General features: G+C 39.6%; 3 protein-coding genes across 7 annotated transcripts; 1 reads left to right on the forward strand and 2 right to left on the reverse strand.

The window, feature by feature from the left end:
* Nucleotides 1-277: 277 nt before the first annotated feature.
* Nucleotides 278-3,050, forward strand: LOC122515882. Its single transcript, XM_043633376.1, has 8 exons — nucleotides 278-283; nucleotides 344-418; nucleotides 791-1,010; nucleotides 1,115-1,287; nucleotides 1,363-1,579; nucleotides 1,676-1,862; nucleotides 1,947-2,126; nucleotides 2,229-3,050. The coding sequence occupies exons 1-8, from the start codon at nucleotides 278-280 to the stop codon at nucleotides 2,548-2,550; spliced, it is 1,380 nt and encodes a 459-aa protein (XP_043489311.1). The 3' UTR covers nucleotides 2,551-3,050.
* A 677-nt stretch (nucleotides 3,051-3,727) lies between these two features.
* LOC122515937 (SH3 domain-containing protein 19) lies at nucleotides 3,728-7,042 on the reverse strand. 3 transcript variants are annotated; one of them, XM_043633442.1, is made up of 6 exons: nucleotides 6,939-7,042; nucleotides 6,245-6,326; nucleotides 5,806-5,935; nucleotides 4,936-5,724; nucleotides 4,593-4,856; nucleotides 3,728-4,479 (listed from the first exon to the last, which is right to left on the reverse strand). In XM_043633442.1, the coding sequence occupies exons 1-6, from the start codon at nucleotides 6,958-6,960 to the stop codon at nucleotides 4,318-4,320; spliced, it is 1,449 nt and encodes a 482-aa protein (XP_043489377.1). In that variant the 5' UTR covers nucleotides 6,961-7,042; the 3' UTR covers nucleotides 3,728-4,317. The 3 variants fall into 3 exon arrangements, with proteins under 3 accessions (XP_043489377.1, XP_043489380.1, XP_043489379.1); XM_043633445.1 differs by having other exon boundaries at nucleotides 3,728-4,483; nucleotides 6,939-7,041; XM_043633444.1 differs by lacking the exon at nucleotides 6,939-7,042 and adding an exon at nucleotides 6,803-6,931.
* Nucleotides 7,043-7,726: 684 nt separating this feature from the next.
* LOC122515941 (tribbles homolog 2) lies at nucleotides 7,727-17,561 on the reverse strand. Of its 3 annotated transcripts, XM_043633453.1 has the most exons (5): nucleotides 17,361-17,561; nucleotides 15,495-15,614; nucleotides 12,464-13,565; nucleotides 10,765-11,066; nucleotides 7,727-9,528 (listed from the first exon to the last, which is right to left on the reverse strand). In XM_043633453.1, the coding sequence occupies exons 3-5, from the start codon at nucleotides 12,974-12,976 to the stop codon at nucleotides 8,898-8,900; spliced, it is 1,446 nt and encodes a 481-aa protein (XP_043489388.1). In that variant the 5' UTR covers nucleotides 12,977-13,565; nucleotides 15,495-15,614; nucleotides 17,361-17,561; the 3' UTR covers nucleotides 7,727-8,897. The 3 variants fall into 3 exon arrangements, with proteins under 3 accessions (XP_043489388.1, XP_043489387.1, XP_043489386.1); XM_043633452.1 differs by lacking the exon at nucleotides 15,495-15,614; XM_043633451.1 differs by lacking the exon at nucleotides 17,361-17,561 and having other exon boundaries at nucleotides 15,495-15,919.
* Nucleotides 17,562-18,099: the final 538 nt, after the last annotated feature.

Raw genomic sequence — 18,099 nt, forward strand, 5'->3', positions numbered from 1 at the left:
CATATTTGTCAAATGCTAGTCACAATTTTCTGCATTGGATTTATCTTTTTGAAATTTGTATTTATTATCACGAAACAATAAAGGTTCAATAAAAGTTCGATAGTGAGTTTTATGTGGATCGTCGCATTTGTTGGTGGATACGCGAGTTGATTGGAAATAATGTACTTAATCTTATCCTCCCTCGTCCATCCACCCGAAGGAACTTTGAAACATCGTCATTTATCTATAGACGCGTATAATACGCTCTCGTCTCTGTTCGCAACCATATATGACATACATGCTGGTATCTGCATTGGAATGATATTTACAAAGAATAATTCGATGTTATGATAATTGACGACAGGTGCCTTTGCAGCTTCTAATAACAGGAGATCATCACTGTTCACGATATAGTGACAAAGTGTCCGATAGAAGATGTGTGATCGATCGTGCACAGACGAAACTTAATATTTTATTTATTTATTTGATATTATAAGAATTTGAACAAAATGCTTAATTGTTTCTTTTTTTTCACCTGATCAAAAGTGTGAATTAGTTGTTTCTTATAATAAAAGATCACTGTAAATGCGTTTACCTTAGTTCTAAATAATAATTTACCTTAATTTTTTAATCATAAATGTTCGTTATCAATTTGAAAGGCATTAAAATATTGCTAGTTACGATGCTAGCGTCGTTGCAATCGACGCAATCTTATGATTCTTCCAATACGTATTCTTTCAGGTAAGAATTATTAATAGCATTATCATGAAACTATTTCGATTAATTTGAAAGAAAAAGAAAGTAAGGATAGATCAAATACTCGTGTGTAGAAAAAACGATATTTTTTTTAAGAACCGACGACGAATGTCCCTTGCACCTAACTGTTTTGGATTTTCTATATAATTTCACGGAACCTGATATAGAAATAACGTGGCCATGCGAAGCACGTTTTTATTGGTTGTCGTTGCAACCATTCGTTAAATTTGTACGATTTTTACTCAGCTATGTGACTCCATTTATTATAATTGTCGGTAAGAATTGTTTGCTGCTTCTATTTCATACAATAGACTAAATTATGAAAAATGAATTATATCCTTTTATTCTACGTTACGTATATACGCGTACGTACATATAGGCGTGATATTAAATACCATATCCTTTGCAATATTGAATGCACCCGTGTCGGGTGACTCGAGCTTGTCCTTATATTTAAAGGCCCTTGCTATATCCGACAATGGAGCATTAATATTTAATTATGCAGTAGGTATAGCAAAATCACAATTTACATTTGTCAATGATCTTTTTATGGTAAGTCGTTGCAATGTATACGTATGCAAAATTTCTCAATATTATTTTCTCTACGCACATTTTTAATATCCGCAGAACAGTAAATTTCTATGCGATACCAATTCTGTGATAATGGAACTTTTTCAATTTACATCTACTTGGTTGGTCGTATCTCTAACATGGGCTCGGGTTTTTGCTATTATTTTTCCATTCGGAGCTCATAGTAGTAATCCTGATCGTTCCGCAATCATAAGCGTAACTACTCTGACGTGCGTCAGTTTCATAATATCATTAACGAAATTATACTCTGGAGGTAATCAAATGAACAAAGTATTTTGATATATAATATAAAGCGGCTAAAACCTCTGTTCGAAGAGTAAAGTATTTCAAGTCTGAATAATAATTTTAGGATATGAAACTGATAGTGTTTTTGAATTTATACCGTGTCAAAAAAAAATCAAACCTTGGGGTAGTGCCATGTATGTATATATTGCACTCTCGACGTGGCTACCGCTTACTTTTATATTTGTCGGTAATGTTTTATTAGTTATACATATGAAAAAATTGGATACGCTTCGCAGACAATTAACTCGTAAGTAGAACAATTTTTCATAGTCAAAATTTTCCTCCATATATTTTTTTTTAACAGTATATGTATACCTATGTATTTTCTTAGGCAGTTTCTGCCAAAAGATTAATAAGACAAATAAAAGGAGTAGGACTTTATTAGCGGTATCAATGGTATACTTAATTTTACTATTACCGCTTGGAATAGTTGAAACTTTAGAACTCTACTGGGATGTGATATTAATTAAATATCCAGAAAAGAATATCAAAGAAAATAAACAATACATAAATTGGTAAGAATGCTCTACATTAGCATATACTTGACAATTCTTATTTACATACGAAAATATACTAAAAGTATAACTATAGTATGATCAATTTTTCTAATGTTCTAGGCTAGAAGAGAAAATGTTGTTGAAGTGGTGTCGTGGACTATTCTTTCACCTATATCATTGGAATTTTGCTTGCAATTTCTTTTTATATTATCTTACGGGAGAAAAATTTCGAAGCGTTGTGATACAAAAATTGATCGATTGCAAAATCATATTAACTTCGACAAAATTAACAAAGTGTCTTCCGTGGTGTAAGTGCGAAGACAGATTCAAATCTATACGAACTCCGAGCATATTACTTATCAAAGTTGTCACGTTCGACGAGTCTTTCGTTAACAATAATATTACTACACAAAATAATAGCAATGTTGCATCTATCATTTGATCAATCTCATTTTGGATAAACTAAGTTGAAATAAAACTTAAAGGTTTTAAACTGCCATAAATGAAAAAAAATAATTTAAGAATTAATTAAAATGCAATGTGTTCTCTTCGGATAATAGTTGAATACGATATTTTACGACATGAATCATTTATTTCGTTTTACATGAGAAATTCCTATACGAATGTAGTAAAATATCACAATATATATATATATGTATGTATATATATAATTATATAATTTTTCATTTGTAACATTGGATTAATAATGATGCTAAGGGATATGTTATTCGAACGTTACACATTACGGCTGCATAAAAAAAATGTTTGGTCCCAATATAGATTTCAAAAGTGGATACGACTATTTTTCGTATCTGTTACATTCAATATAACTTCATGAATATTTTCATATTGTTTCATTATAGAGGCAAATTATGAACATTATACAGTTAATTACAATTAATTATTTGCGGAATATTATGATTCCTGTTTTATATACTGAAATAAATAAAAGATAAAATGTATAAAGATTATGCACTTATTCTATTCGTATATATGCTTACTAACTGTATCACTCTTTGTCTGGTAACTGGAGTAAAACAAACTTCATCGATTGAATTATTTCATACAGTACATGAAATAACATAACCAGTTTACTTTTCATTACTAACAAAATATATATATATATATATGTAATAATCCATTTGCTTTTACAAAAAAATACCCAAAACTTGTGGAAAGCAGATAACAAAACTCGTAAAGCTATGAAGCTTTTTAATTACATATGTATAAATAATAACAAATTTAACATTCTACGTACGAGAAAATACATCTTTTAAACTACACTAATTTCTATATTACTAAATTTTTCGTACAAGAAATATATATTTTACATGATTTAATTGATTACTAATAATTTGATTGATCAAATAAAAATTAATTATTTAAATATTATTTCATATATATATACATATAATATTTATACACACACAAGAGGTGTACAATATTAATATTAAAGATCTGCTTACGATAATTTATGGTACTGATAAAAATACTTGAAAAACAAAGTTTGAACTAAAATTGTTAAATATTTTAACAATATTCTCGCGAGCGAATCGAATTTACATTAAGTTGTCTTAAGACTATAATGAATTCTTTTAAATATAAGAAATAATACATTATGCTCTTTACTACATTTAATGAAAAATAATTTATAACAAGATATGCTACAACACTGTGCAGTTAATAGTAACTTTTTAATGTAACTTTTAACTGCAAAGTATATATAAATAATACAACACATGTTTTTTTTTTCATTCAATTGTATAAATACGAATTGCTATTAAAACGAGATAAAAATTGTAATTCAATATATATATTGCAAACATTCGCGCAAATATAAAGATTTTATTAAAAATATTCTGCAGTACTCTAATGCAATCAATATACTACAAAATAGAAAGATAGTTTTTATTGTAATACTAAACAATATCCTTTCAAGAAATAAATTTACTTAGAATATGATCTTGATTTCAAAGGCAACAATTATTTGAAATAGTTTCTTATTGTTTTTTTTTTTTTCTTTTTTTCTATATGCGTGTATAATTCAGTCTTCTCTTATACGAGTAAAATCTTATAAAAACTTATACTTTTTTGCCGTATAAATTTTTTCGAAATTTTGTATTAAAATAATAGATATATTTATTCAAAAGACTATCCATTGAAAATATCAAACGAATAATGGAAAATGTTTGCAATATCAAAGCAATTATTACATTCTAAGGCCAAAAATTGTAAAACGATGATTATGTTGAATGCGAAATACTGTATGGAATTCTGTTAACATAATTAGTTGGAAATTGACCCTTTTTACCTTTGCATTCGCCGTATAACCAGTCGTCCGATAGTCTTGATAAAACTTTAATTTTGGCTCCTTCCTTAGAGTACGATTATAATCAATATTTATATATATTGCATTATACACAGCAAAGTTTCAGTATATACGGACTGTAAAAAAAATGAATGACGTTATTTTTGCTAACTCACCTCAAACGGCAAATCTTCCGAGGTCTCTCCCTTGAAAGAATACAGGGCAACAACAATGTCGTCTTGTAATCCAGGTAACGGAACTTTTATATCGAGAAAGTTGATTGGAAATATTCCTTGTCGATTTCCCACCCTTCCTTCCATCCAATCGTCGTTGACAACTCTTATCAAGGTAACAATGTCCCCTTCCTTTAAAGGTAAATCATCCGAGTGTGTGACAGGAAAGTCGTAAAGTGCGATACCATAGGGTGTTTTAGAGTTTTCCTAAAAATATATCACTTATCTTGAAACAGTGTAAAAAGGAAACAAAGATAATACGAATTTAACCAATTCCGTCATATACCTGAAATTCATTTTCAGATTGAGTTAAGTATTCCAAAGGTGGTGCTGGTGGCGGTATTGTTGGCATCGGGGGAGAAGGCTCCTCTTTAAGATCATCGCCCCACGCGTCATTCACCGAATACGACAAGTCCAGGGATATTGGTTCGCTGAGAGGTCTCATCGTTCTTTGTAAGTTAGTAGATGAGCTTTGAATTTGATTGATTTTTTGTTCCAATTGTTTTTTTAATATCTTTGGTGCCGGTGGTTTAGGTGGCTTTGGACGTATTATCGTTGGCACGGAGCGAATGACTTTAGAATTAGTTTGTCCAAAAGGCACTTGCTTATCCGTATAATTATCATTGAAAGCGAAAAAGGAGGTATCTCCAATTTGTCTGACATCTTCGAACCTTCCAGCATTTCTTTCCTCTATCGGTCCAAACGGATCCGACGCTGGCTGCTTCATTTGCCATGGATCGTTGCTTGGAAACTTTTTATTAGTCATGCCAAAAAAGTCAAAATCATCTTCGAAGGCACTTTCCGTTTGAGAGGTATTTCCGCTGCTGGTAAACGCAGAAGGATTGGAATTACCATCGCTACCAAAACTATCTATACTAACACCGTCGCTGCTAGAACGCGTGGTAAACGTAGGAGAGCCAGGCGGACTAAGATCTATCAAAGATAGCGTTCCATTGGTATTAGAAGACTGGCACGAGACCTGGGACAAATTCAAAGTAGAACGAGACGTATTGGAGTGTTCTTGCTTGGCTGCTTTCCACGCAAAGAAATTAGATAAAAGTTCTGTAGGTCGAGCCTGGGAAAATAAGATACGACGATGAAATAAATAACTTGTAACCATACAGATGCGAAAGAAAATTGGTCTTATCGGTCTTACAGGTTTTTTTAATTTCTGATCCCTCTGAGTTTGCATATGGCACTGATTGAACTTAGGCGGAGGTGGACGCGGTGGTGGCTTCTTCTTCTGAATCGGTTGGCTTATCAAATTGGTAGCAAAAATATCATTCCTAATAAAAATATAAAAGTTTACATTGTCTAACGAATCTCGTATAACGATGATTCTTTAGAAGATAGGAAGTTATAAAATGACATAACAGGGAGAGTAGCTCGTAATTGATACCAATTTTAATTTGGCAATGTATTTGCAACACGGTAACAGACATTCTTTGATGGAATGCGATTGCAACATGTTTATTGCACGCTCGACCGAGAATGACTTTACGTAAACATAGTTTCTACCTTAGGTACACGTCTTACACGTCAGATCTAGAGTGTAAAAGGAGAAGAAATAAAATATAGTAATACGTTTAACTTACGTGCTACCCCAGACATTGTTTCTTTGTGGAAGAGAATTGACAACAGGTGGACGAGGGGCGGTACGCGTAGGAATCCGCATCTCTGTAAATAAATACAGAAGGAAGTGGCAGAAATCGAATGAAGCAATAAAGAGATAAAAGCTGGCGATGTCACGGTCTTGTCACGACGTTGTCACGGCGCAGCGCGACGTATGTGCCGCCTGACACCGATTTCACACCTACAGAAGAAACTGTTTTGTCAAATGTGTGCGTAAATAAGTAAGTGCAAGCGCGCGTCGTCCGATGCGGATGCAATGCCGACGAGAAAAAAACTATGCAACTCGTAGGAAATTTGAAGAACGATCCTCTCGAAAATACGCCCACTCGATTCGCGTTAAACCCAATTAACGAGATGATGATATATTTGAAAAGCGACACGTTCGTTATCGATGACTAAACGGTTCGATTGAAGGTTCCACTCGTAAATGATAACTTTGACGTATGCTATGATATGTGTGCGTATGCGTGACGCGAAGAGATTGCAACTGAAAGACAGATAAGATTAATCGACGTCTTTACCAAACTTCATTTCGAACAAGTCCTTATCGCTCGAGCATTCCGTTTACGCCTCTTTCAATAGAACTTTTATCGAATGATTGAAAAAGTTACGGAGAGGTGTAAGAAAGGCCATGACGAGGACGGTATCACGACTCACCTGTTCTCACGTTCGCGGCCATTTTACGCTTGACGCGCTGACGACGCGGCGGGATCGAATAATTGATTTCAACTTCAACTTTGACTCTTCCTCTTGGATTACTTCTCTCTCTCTCTCTCTCTCTCTCTCTTCGTTTCCTTTGTTCTTATAATATTTCCTCGATTTATTAATTAATCCTCCACTTTTCGAATTATCATTTATAACGTGGTTACGAAAGAAATCGTAAAAAATACGATTTTCGAAAAAGTACGAAAAATATCGAGTCTCGAGAGGGTCGAATAAAAAACTTTTATATCTATTATTATTTGCAATTTCTATTAATTATTTGTACCAATTACTTATTTTTTAGAAAAATGCTTAACACTTTGCGTACGCGCGTCTTATAACGATCGTAATTTAGACGAATTAAAAGAAGAAATCGTTTTATATACGTACTGCGTATCCCATGGTTCGCGTCTTACTAATGAAGTTATTCGAGGAACTTTCAAATCTTTATGATGTAAGAATAATTCTTATTGGCTATACCTCTTTTTTATTTTAGCTATCGATCAATCGATTGGTCGTTTTTGCAGCATCGCTCAATGACGTGACCAATTAGAAGAGTATTGTATGTCTATTATTAAATTTATAATGCGCGCGATTATTTAAATTCACCCACCTTTGCGATATAAAAGATATTTTATGTGTTGTAATTATCAACGTGTTTTAAATGAAATATCAATGAACGAAGAAATAAAAGGAAGGAGTCAAAGGATATATATATATATATATAACTCGTGTTAGTAAAATTATGTCGTAAACATTACTTTATTTCGCCTATGTACAGAAACGTCGTTATCCTTCCTAATTATTAAAGTTATTCGTTTGTCTTCTTGTAGCTTTCGGTAGGATGATGTCGATGAAAATTATATACATATAGACCGTTTGCGAAGAAGGTGCTTATAGTTACATTATACCCTGACTAAAACGATACGAAGAATGTTTCTTTTGAACGTATCTAAAGACGCACCTAGAGTATGAATCGACGAGATATAATTTGAGAAAATAAATGGAAAAAGAGAAGGGAGGAGGAAGCTTTCCTCGATCTATCAATCTAGCGATCTAGCGAGTTTGTTTGTTTTTTAGTCTTACTTCCGTAGAGACGTTATATAAAATGATATATTTTTAAAGGTATCAAATAGAAGAACACTTGTTACTTTCCAAACATCCTCTTACTCGCAGCACGCGTCCCGAAATTATTCTTATTCTTGTTTTAAAAATCAATTTTCCCTTTTTACATCCCTTAATAAATAAACGTTGCTCTTGTTTTATAAAATGAAAAGACCTTGAACTATGATCGATTGTACGGAATAACTCTAACTAACGCGCTTTAGATCGCAAAGCCGTTGCAACAACGATAACGTATCTCTAATATCTAAGATTGAAATCGTTTTTCGTGCCCTTATCCACCTCTCGAGGAGCGGAGAAGTCGTACGAGATACGATCGAAAGATTCGAAAGACATGGATCTATCGGTACAAAATATTAGATTCGTGTTTTTTTAACGACACGATGCGTTTGAATAATCTTGAAAATACACATGAAATCGAAGATTCTACTTCGATCGTATCGCGTAGAAACTCGCGGCCGTCGTTCCTCCAAAATTTGAAATATTAAACGACATTCGGTAAGGAGCTTGTTGGCGTAGAAACGATAATGGGAGCGAAAAGAAATGGTAGAGACGAGGACGAATACGAGACGCGAATGACACGAAATATATAATACATATAATATACAAATAAGGGATCGGTAGTCTCTGCGAAAAGAGACGAGGATCTTGGCGCAATTTTTGACTTGAAAATAATATGCATGTCTTTCTTTTCTTACATTAGTTTAAAGATTTTCTTTGAAAAAATAAGACGTAGAGCTGGCGCTATTAACGCGCGGAATAAAGGATAATAATCGTCTCTTCTTCGAAGAGTCAGTCTTGTCGAGGATCGTTAACGAGCTCCGGTACGATCTGGTCCTGAGAAGCGGATCTCCCCGAAGGGAAATAAGAGGAAGAGTATGTCGAGAAGGATGAAGGTGGAAACGAGGACGATGACGACGACGACGATGACGACGACGACGACGACGAGGACGACGAGGACGATGAGGAAGATGACGTTGAATGCGAGTGCGAGTGCGAGTGCGAGTGCAAAGGCGAAGGCGAAGGTGAAGGCGAAGGCGAAGAAAGACGAAGTGGTTTCGAGAGCCAAGGATGAAGCGGGACGTCCTCGGCATCCGGTCTCTCCGACGGTTCTTTTCTTAGCAAGGATCGAATGAGACACCTTGCGCGAGGACTGAGACATTCCGGCACAGCAAACTGTCCTCGTGAAATTTTTGCAAAGAGCGTAGCGTGTTCCGCGTCGTTGAACGGATAACGTCCGACCAGCATCGTATAAAGAAGGACGCCAAGAGACCAAATATCCGCTGCCTTTCCGGAATAAGCTCTTCCCGATCTGAGAACTTCCGGTGCAACGTAGGCCGGGCAACCTCGACGATCGGTCAACTTGTCGTCCTCCTTATCCACGATCACCGCATCCTCCAAACTTTCCAATCGTAGTTGCGTTCTAAAAATCAAACAGAAAGATCTATCGTTATCACTCGGTATCTTCCGTAAGGAGTAATAAAAGAGCGAAATGAAGGAAAGGAATTGGAAAGGAGAGCGGCGCTTTCGTCGTCGTCGCGCAACGCGGAAGTCTCGAGGCGCAACAACGCGCCTACGTAATATTCTCTTTCTCTCCCTCTTTTGGCTCTGTTAGCTAATACAACGCAACCGTTGCTATTGCTATTTCTATCGCCCACGTTAGAAATATTTAGAGGAAAATCGGCTATCTTCCGGACAAATTCGCGATAAACTAGATTTACGTAGATAACGTCGGCAGACGCGAATCCGTGGTCTTTGACTTAGCCATCGTCATCTCGCGCATCCTCCTCGAGCCACGTCGAGCCACAATTATAGTATACAACTATAATTACGTACTTGGGTAGGTAAATGAGCGCGATCGGCGTTACGCCAATCGTGTTTCAACGAATTATTTCTCTATTCCTTTCTACGACTTTCTCGAGGAAGAGAAGGGATCTCTTTCCTATTGCGACGAGTGCTGGTGGTGGTGGTGATCTTGAAAAGAGCTCAATGGCCTCGGCTCTCGTCACCGAGTTGGCGGCATACGGGAAGAGGAGACCATAGAGAAACGATACCGGGATGGATGGCTTTCTTCGCTAAACTTTCACCGGCCGAGAGTTCAAGAACCCCGCCGTCGTCTGGATGCTTCGCCGTGCGTGACTTTTTCTTTTTTTTTTCTTTCCCGACGTTGGAAGAGCGCGAACAAAGTTTGCTAAACCTGGTGCGGAGACAAATGGAACACACATGGAACAAGGGAGAACTTGTATTCGGGTTTTAGGAGATGGTAAGGGACGACGCGGGACGATGCGTAGCGGACGATTAAAGGCACGCGTTTCTTAATTATACCTGCCAGTTTCAAAACTCTTCCAGTCGATGAACCAATATGCTTTTCTGCCTTGCAACATTCTCGGCGAAGGAGAGGAATGCGAGCGTGCAAGGGGCGATTGGCCAACACGCACGCACGCCCGCCGTTCGCTCGAGATCGATTTATTCGATCATTCTTTCTCTCTTATTAACGGTATATAATTTACTCGAATAGGTATTTTAATGACTTCTGGATCGACAATCGACGATCGACAATCGACGATCGACGATCGACAATCGATTCGTACGAAATATATTTGATATCGGAGCTTGGTAGGAAAGGGTATAGAAAAGGAAGAAGCGTAATTGGACTCACTTGGCTTCGTCCGCAAAGACAAACTTTCGAAGTTTGAGATCCCTAAGGACGACGCCGTATTCGTGACACGTGGCAACGGCCTTGGCTGCTTGTCGGAAGAGTCGTCTCGCTTCGGGCTCGCGTAATCTCCTGCGTGCCCTAACGTAAGCGTGCAAATCACCATGATGACCCTCCAAAAGGAGATAACGTCGACCTCCGCTACCTTCGACGATACCAGCGAGTCCGCTTGCCGCCTCCGTTCCCTCCAATAGAAGATGTGCTTGCAGCAACGCTTCGCATCCTTTGTCACCTTGACTCAGGGCCTGAAATTTCATTCCATCGGTTAAAGCTCGAATTATCCATCATTTCTAGGCATTCCATTCTTTAACAACCGTTCGCATCTCGACCGTGTCGCAACTCGCGCCGAATTTTTTACGAAATCATCGTTGACCCGATCGGACGACGCGTCCTTGCTCGTGAAAAATGGATAGTTTCGATAAAAGGGAGGAGGAGAGAGAGAGAGTATCTTTGAGAAATGTGCAATTGTGTACTTGAAAAAGAAGAAGAAGAGAAAAAAGGGAAGCGGACAACCCATTCGCTTGCAAAATCGTGTCGCGTTGTCTTTCGAGACGACGACGACGACGACGACGACGACGACGACGTAATCGTCAATTAAATCAAACGGCCCTGGCTTTAGTAGCGATTACGAGCAACGGGTTAGGGTCCGTCGTCGGCAAGGTGCAGCCTTGTATTTGTTCGCGGATCGATGATGATGTAAGCGACTCATTGTATAACGTCGAGCGATTGTAAAATGTTAATGGAAACGCGGAGCAACCGTGGAGAGACCGCGAGGCTACGTAAGTGCGAAACCTTCTCGAGCCTTCAAACCTTCCCCCTGCCCCGTTAACCCTCTTCTATCCAATACTCTTGCATGTAACGCGCGCTCGGTTTAGAATGCAATTTTGCCGTCTTTTATTTATATATACATGTATATATTATATATACGCGTAACACCCTCGAGTTCGTTCAACTTTCAAACGTTACGTTCGGAATTTTCCTTTCGCGTCTTTCAACAATATCTTTATGAGAAGATATTATAGCTTTTCAAACGATATTACGCTGCTTATAAAACGGGGTCCTCCTTGGTGTTTCGATCGACGAAATTTTCGCTTGCTATCGTAACTATTTATCGCTATGTAAATGAAAGACTATGTCATTATTCCCGAACGATATGCACCGTTAAATTATTCGCATTATTTTCCACGGAATGATCGTAATTCGATGAAATGTCGCAAAGGTAGAAACTCGAGGGCAGGAGACGTTCCACCGCGACGTTTATTATTTGCAAGCTATCGATTAATGTCGTCGAGATGAAAGAGTTACTAAAGATAGAAATTGTACGTATGTAGGACCGTTTGAGATCCGCTTTCCAGGAACGCAAAGAGCCGGTCAATGGCTCGTTCTCTCTCTCTCTCTCTCTCTGTTGAGAGAGTCGCCAAGCGTTTCTACCGTAGGCCACGCGTCGTTACTTTCTAACCGTGAGAACCTCGCTCTCGTATCGCCGCCTGCTTCGCGTTACTTTGGTTTAAAGTTTTTTCAGCAAAAGGAAATAAAGAAAATAATATGGCAGAGCGTAGGCTCGAGAAAAAGAACCGTCGTTGCGATTCGACAAATGCGTATGCGATTAAAGAGTTAAAAGAAAAGTTATGCGTTGACCGACCTTGGCGACAAGCTGCTGATCGGTTTGGACGTCGACGCATCTGTAAAGTGCACTGCCTTCCGCCGGACCAAGAAGAACGAATCTATCCCCGAGAATGGTTGGTCCGTGATGCTCGACGTTCCGTGCCGTTGGCTCGCTACTCGAGAATCCGACGAGCGGAACGACCGCGCTCGTATTTTCCTCGGTGTTCGTTGCCACCGACCGTTGTCGTTGATGATGTTGCTGATACGGATGCTGCCTATAACGATGATGGTGATGATGATGATGATGTTGTTGATGACGGTGCTGATGGGATATTTGCGATTGTTGTTGCAGCTGTTGCGGCTGCTGATGTTGTTGTTGCGGCTGCTGTTGCTGCTGCTGCTGCTGCTGTTGTTGCTGCTGCTGCTGCTGTTGCTGCTGCTGTTGCTGCTGCTGTTGCACCTCCTGATTATTCGTATTAACCAGGAACTTTCCATTGTTGGAAATACGCGTCGTTTGTAATGGATGTTGCCTCGTAGTCCCCACTCTCATATTGTTGGCTATCCCGTATTTAACGATTTATTTCCGCCGCACAGTTATTTTGTTCTTCTTTCCTCTCGCTCGGTGAGAGATCCGTAGACTTTTGTCTTCGTTCTTCGCGCCTACGTATTGTCGTTTCGTTTATCGGATCGATCTTTTTGAACACACTTTAAACTCGTCGAACACCGAACGCGGAAGCATCAAGTTTTCCGAGTTGGCACGCGGTGCACGACCGGTGCACGACCGTTATCGTTGTTAAAGAGTTTTTATCGAACGTTCACGCGTTTCTTAAACGACGACTAATATTAATACCGTTAAGCTCTAGTTTCTTCGAGGTACGTCGCGTAGATAATGTATGTACATTTATACATTTGTATACGTAAATATGCGTGCATGCGTGCACGTACATATACGAGTAAAAGAAGATAGGAATACACATGTGTACGTATATCACTTGTGCTCGGACCCGCGCGGTTGTCGTTACCGTGCCTCGCAAGTATGTATCCCGGTTGGGTCCTTGGACGGATGGAGATAGATCTTCGTGAAGAGAGAACGAGTTGCTTATCTCGTCCGTGGTCGGTCGCTCTCTCGAAGGTAAGGCCTGTGGAATAAAAAAGGGCATCCTTCGATCAGTCGCAGGTTCGATCTATCGAGGACGCGTTTGCGTTTCCTAAGAGTCCTAATCGAAATCTAAATCTCTACGATGCGACGCGGTTTCGACATTCGTTGCCTGCCTATCGTTGCGCCCAATTCCTACCAAAGGGAGAGGGGATCTCGTTAAGGTCAGGGATATCGCTTCTACGCGGTCGTTGCGCCCTCGGACAATTATCTTCATTTTTCTCGACTTTTCTTCCCGCGGGCCCTTAATACATCTCCAGGATCAGGGCTTTCAGGAAATAACCGATCAAGCGTGCGGCGCGTCACGGCTAATTTAGCTCGTTCGTCCATTTATTTTGACCGGAGCATCATCGAATTTGCCGAGAAAGGAAGAGCGCTCGAGGAAAGAGACGAACAAAGAATTGGCTGCGATTTCCGGTACATCGTTTATGCGACACGCTTACCATTCGTTTTCTTTTTTTTTTTTTTTTCGATTATGCTCGCAAAAAGGCAAATGAAACTCGGTTCTCCTTCCTCGTTCGAACGACGCCATTCGATTCTTACCAAGGTCAAGCGCAGGCGCGCGCGAGCGCGAACGCGCAATTCGCTTCCGTTTGCGTACGCGGAATTCGAAAGAAAAATTCCAATTTATTTGTCTATTAATCTACGAACGGTGTTTTCTCGTTAAATCGCTAATGTAAGGTAAAATTGTATAGAACGACTACGACGACGACGACGACGACGACGACGACAAACAGGTTGCGATAGTCGCGCGTGCACTTGCGCAAAAGCAAAGTCGCTCCAGGGATCAGGGCCGTAACAAACGAATCGTCTTGCCTCTTTTCGCGATAACGCCACTCGCGCCGCCAACATCCTCTTCTCTCGATCTTATGAAACTCGCGAGCAAACTTTTACGAAATATCTACTCTTCTTTTTCTCTTTCTTCGAATCGATTACGTTTTCTGACCTTTCTTCTTATTACTTTTACATACTCCCTGGATATGTCGTAACGCTCGCATCGGACTACGCGCGACGAGTAAACGGTACGAAGATGGAAACAATTGAGAAATAACGAATCGTAATCGCGAATGATATTGCAAATCAATAGGATCTATTAACGAGTAAAAGATGCGCGCGATCGTCTAATGTGTATAACCATAATTCCAATCTTTAATTCATACTAATTACAAATGCACTCGATTATTTTTCTCCCTCGCGTAAACACTCTCGTCGGAGAAGATAAGTATTTACGTCGCGTGAAAATTATGAAATATTCCTTCCTTTCAATAGTATTTTCATTTTTTTGTCTTTTGCGGATGTGGTTTATTATCCTCGCAAAAAGAGACGGAGGTGGAGGAGAAGGAGGAGGAGAAGGAGGAGGAAGAGAGAGCGATTACGTGCAAAAACATCGACGTATTTTTTCCTCTTGGCGAGCATCGGTTTTATCAATGATTTACGATCCATCTTTTTTCTCGTATTATTTCGAATTAACGAGGATAAATAAATAATAGCGATGAAAGAAGTTGCAAGAACGAGGCGTGGCGCGTATACATAGATGCACGTAAAACCTACTCGCGATGCATTCCACCTGGCAAACATCGCGGAAAGTCGATCGCGGCGGCGTTCGTAGCAGTTCTAACGTCCAAAGATGATGCAAGAATAAGAATGTTGAGAACGTCGAAGAATTTCAAACTATTCGACGGGGCAACGATCGCGACTTTGTCTCCAATTTCCTGTCTACCCATCACCTATGGGATGCGATTCCCTTACGTAATATGTCTTGAACGCGTTACAATATCGCTCGATATTTTCTACCAAAAGTTAAGTCCAATCTGAATCCGAATCACGATTGTTGACAATGAATTGTTCTACATCGTTCCATCTACGATCGTTTCTAAGTAAAATCGCTAAATGGAAAGGTGAATGAGCATACATTTGAGCGAAATGAAATATAACTTCTTCCTCTTCTTCTTCTTCTTCTTCTTCTTCTTTTAATTCAATCATCTCGACAGCGGATAACAGCAGATATCCTTCGGTAAGGTCGTAATGGCGACTGAAAGAGAGAGAAATACGACCGTCATAGCTGTGTCGCCGTCCCGATATCGCCAGCCTGGCACTCGCATTAATAGCGCGCGAACGCATGACGCAATCTCGCGAAACAAATTGCCTAATACGTTCGGCTCTCGATCGTCGAGAGGTCGAACTTTAAATTCTCCAATAGACCACTCTGTGTTTTTCCTTTTCAAAATATGTTTGTTCGTTGCGATCGTAATTATATTAATATCAATTATCTAATCCTTTTCGCTTCGTATCAGCTATGGAAATGAGAGAGAGAGAGAGAGAGAGACGAGGGGGGGGGGACGAGAGATCATCGACCTTTGGAAGAAACGAATCCCGAAGAGCGGTTTCCTTGAAAATGGAAATTCGATAAAAGTACGACGAACGTCCTCGTATTTTCAACGAAGGATATTCTCAGCGTTCCTATTGTACGCTTTCGTTTAGCGTCATTTAGCTCTCAATCTAACGTCTTTTAAGACATAACGAGCACGAATATTCTCCCGATGAATCACGCTCCAAGTGTCTCTCGCGTTCTCGAATTCGAATCCTCGTGGCGCATGCGTTTACTTTTTCGAATGACCGAGGAAAGAGGATCGACTACTACTGCATCCAACTATGTCCGAAGACGCGACCGAGTTTACGTCAACGATTGCCAACTAGTTCCCTTTCGGTCGCGAATAATACTCTTACCGGTCATCCTATTATTTGTCTTTGCACGTGACTCGCGAATTTAGGTCGACGGGGGCTCTCGAGATATATGTATACGCTTTTATTTTATTTTATTTTTCGATCGATATTTTCCTATTTGCGGAAAGACGAAGAGGCAAAATTTGGATTTGGAATTTGTTCGCGAGTCGCTCTACGAAATGACTCCGACGATTACGTTAATTGGCGTATAAATATGAGTCTATAGAAACGAGAAGAGTTTTACTATGTAAGCATTGCCATTCATTACGTCACGAAGAAACTGTAAACGAGTAAGCGATGCAACGCCAGTGAATCCCAGCGTTGATTGACCGAGAAAGGAAAAAACCGGATCGTTTCCTCTTTCCTTCCTTCCTTCCTCCCTTCCTCCCTTTCTTTTTGTTTACTCTTTTCCTGCCTTCGGCGGAAACGAGAGCACGAATGCAAATTGTTCTTGGAAACATTTTGATTAATGTTAATAATTAATCGACGATAAAATTGGTTACTTCATTTATCCCCCTTTAATTCGCAATCTTGTCGTACGAACGAAAGAAGGAAAGAAGGAAAGAAGGAAAGAAAGGCTCTCGACTAAATTTCTTTTAGCCAAAGACCATTGACGCAACCATTGGCGCAACCATTGGGGCAACCATTGGCGGCCATTAAAGTTCGACGAAACACAACAAAGAGCGTCCTCTGTGTCGCCCGCGCGTTTTCGCTCCGATTAATCGAGAGATATTTTTGAGAAACGCATCTCGCGCATGATCCAAACGAGAACGAATGAAATTTAATCGACGAGAAGGACTTTGACGAAGGAGGGAAAGAGAGAGAAGGAAGAGCTCGTAAACGTAAATAGATGGAAGAATACGAAGGTCGGACATCGATCCGGTAATCACTGCACTTTGCACCGAACTCGCGCACGGCCACGATAATCCTTCCTTCCTTCCTTCCTTCTCTTTCATCCTCCTCCGAGAGAATCATGGTCGAGAGGAAGAAATGAGATATAAAAGCAATAATGGAGGGTAGGAAAAAAGAGGATAATATCGATTGGAAGATTTACCTTCGAAATTCTTTTCGTTTAGTCGCCGTACGTTCCTGAACGGAGAATGCGGAGAGTCCTCGGATTAATTTCCTCCCAAAAAACGTTGGCGATGTATTAAACCGTCTGGTAGAAGCGATGATGTTGATGATGGTGGTAGTGGTGGTAGTAGTGGATCGATCGGTAAAAGAGAAACACTAAAGAGGGAGGGAGAGAGAGAGAGAAAGAGGAGAATTACGAAGAGAAATGGCGAAAACTCGTTTCTCGCCGATGTTAGCGTCGATTCCACTTGCTCTTATTCTTATTCTTCTTCTTCTTCTTCTTCTTCTTCTTCTTCTTCTCGTCGAGCTGCTTTCGATGACAATGACAGTAATAAGGAGGTACCCGGAAAATGAATGAAAAAAATGGAGAGGTGTTAGGGCCGTGGAAAACGTGAAAGTATCGCGTACCACGGAGACGGTCCAACGCTTTGGGCCGACTCACCGCTCAGAAACGACGGCGGCAAAAAGAAAAGAAAAAGCCAATATCGACTAATCGCGCCATCGTGCACCCAACGACTGCGCTAAGCGACCAGTTCAAACCACCTTCGGCGCGCCCTCCCATTCCCTTTAACTACTGTCTCGACAACGCATGCGCTTTCGATGCATCCCCGAGTGCGCGTGCGCGCCTTTTCCTACCTCACTCCCGGCGCTTTATTTTATTTCTCCCCGCGTCTAAACTATTTTCTTATTATTTCTATTCGGCAAGGGGGAAATTGATT

This window comes from Polistes fuscatus, unplaced genomic scaffold (assembly GCF_010416935.1).
Source record: "Polistes fuscatus isolate 324 unplaced genomic scaffold, CU_Pfus_HIC Scaffold19, whole genome shotgun sequence".
In the NCBI taxonomy this organism is placed as follows: Eukaryota; Metazoa; Arthropoda; class Insecta; order Hymenoptera; family Vespidae; genus Polistes; species Polistes fuscatus.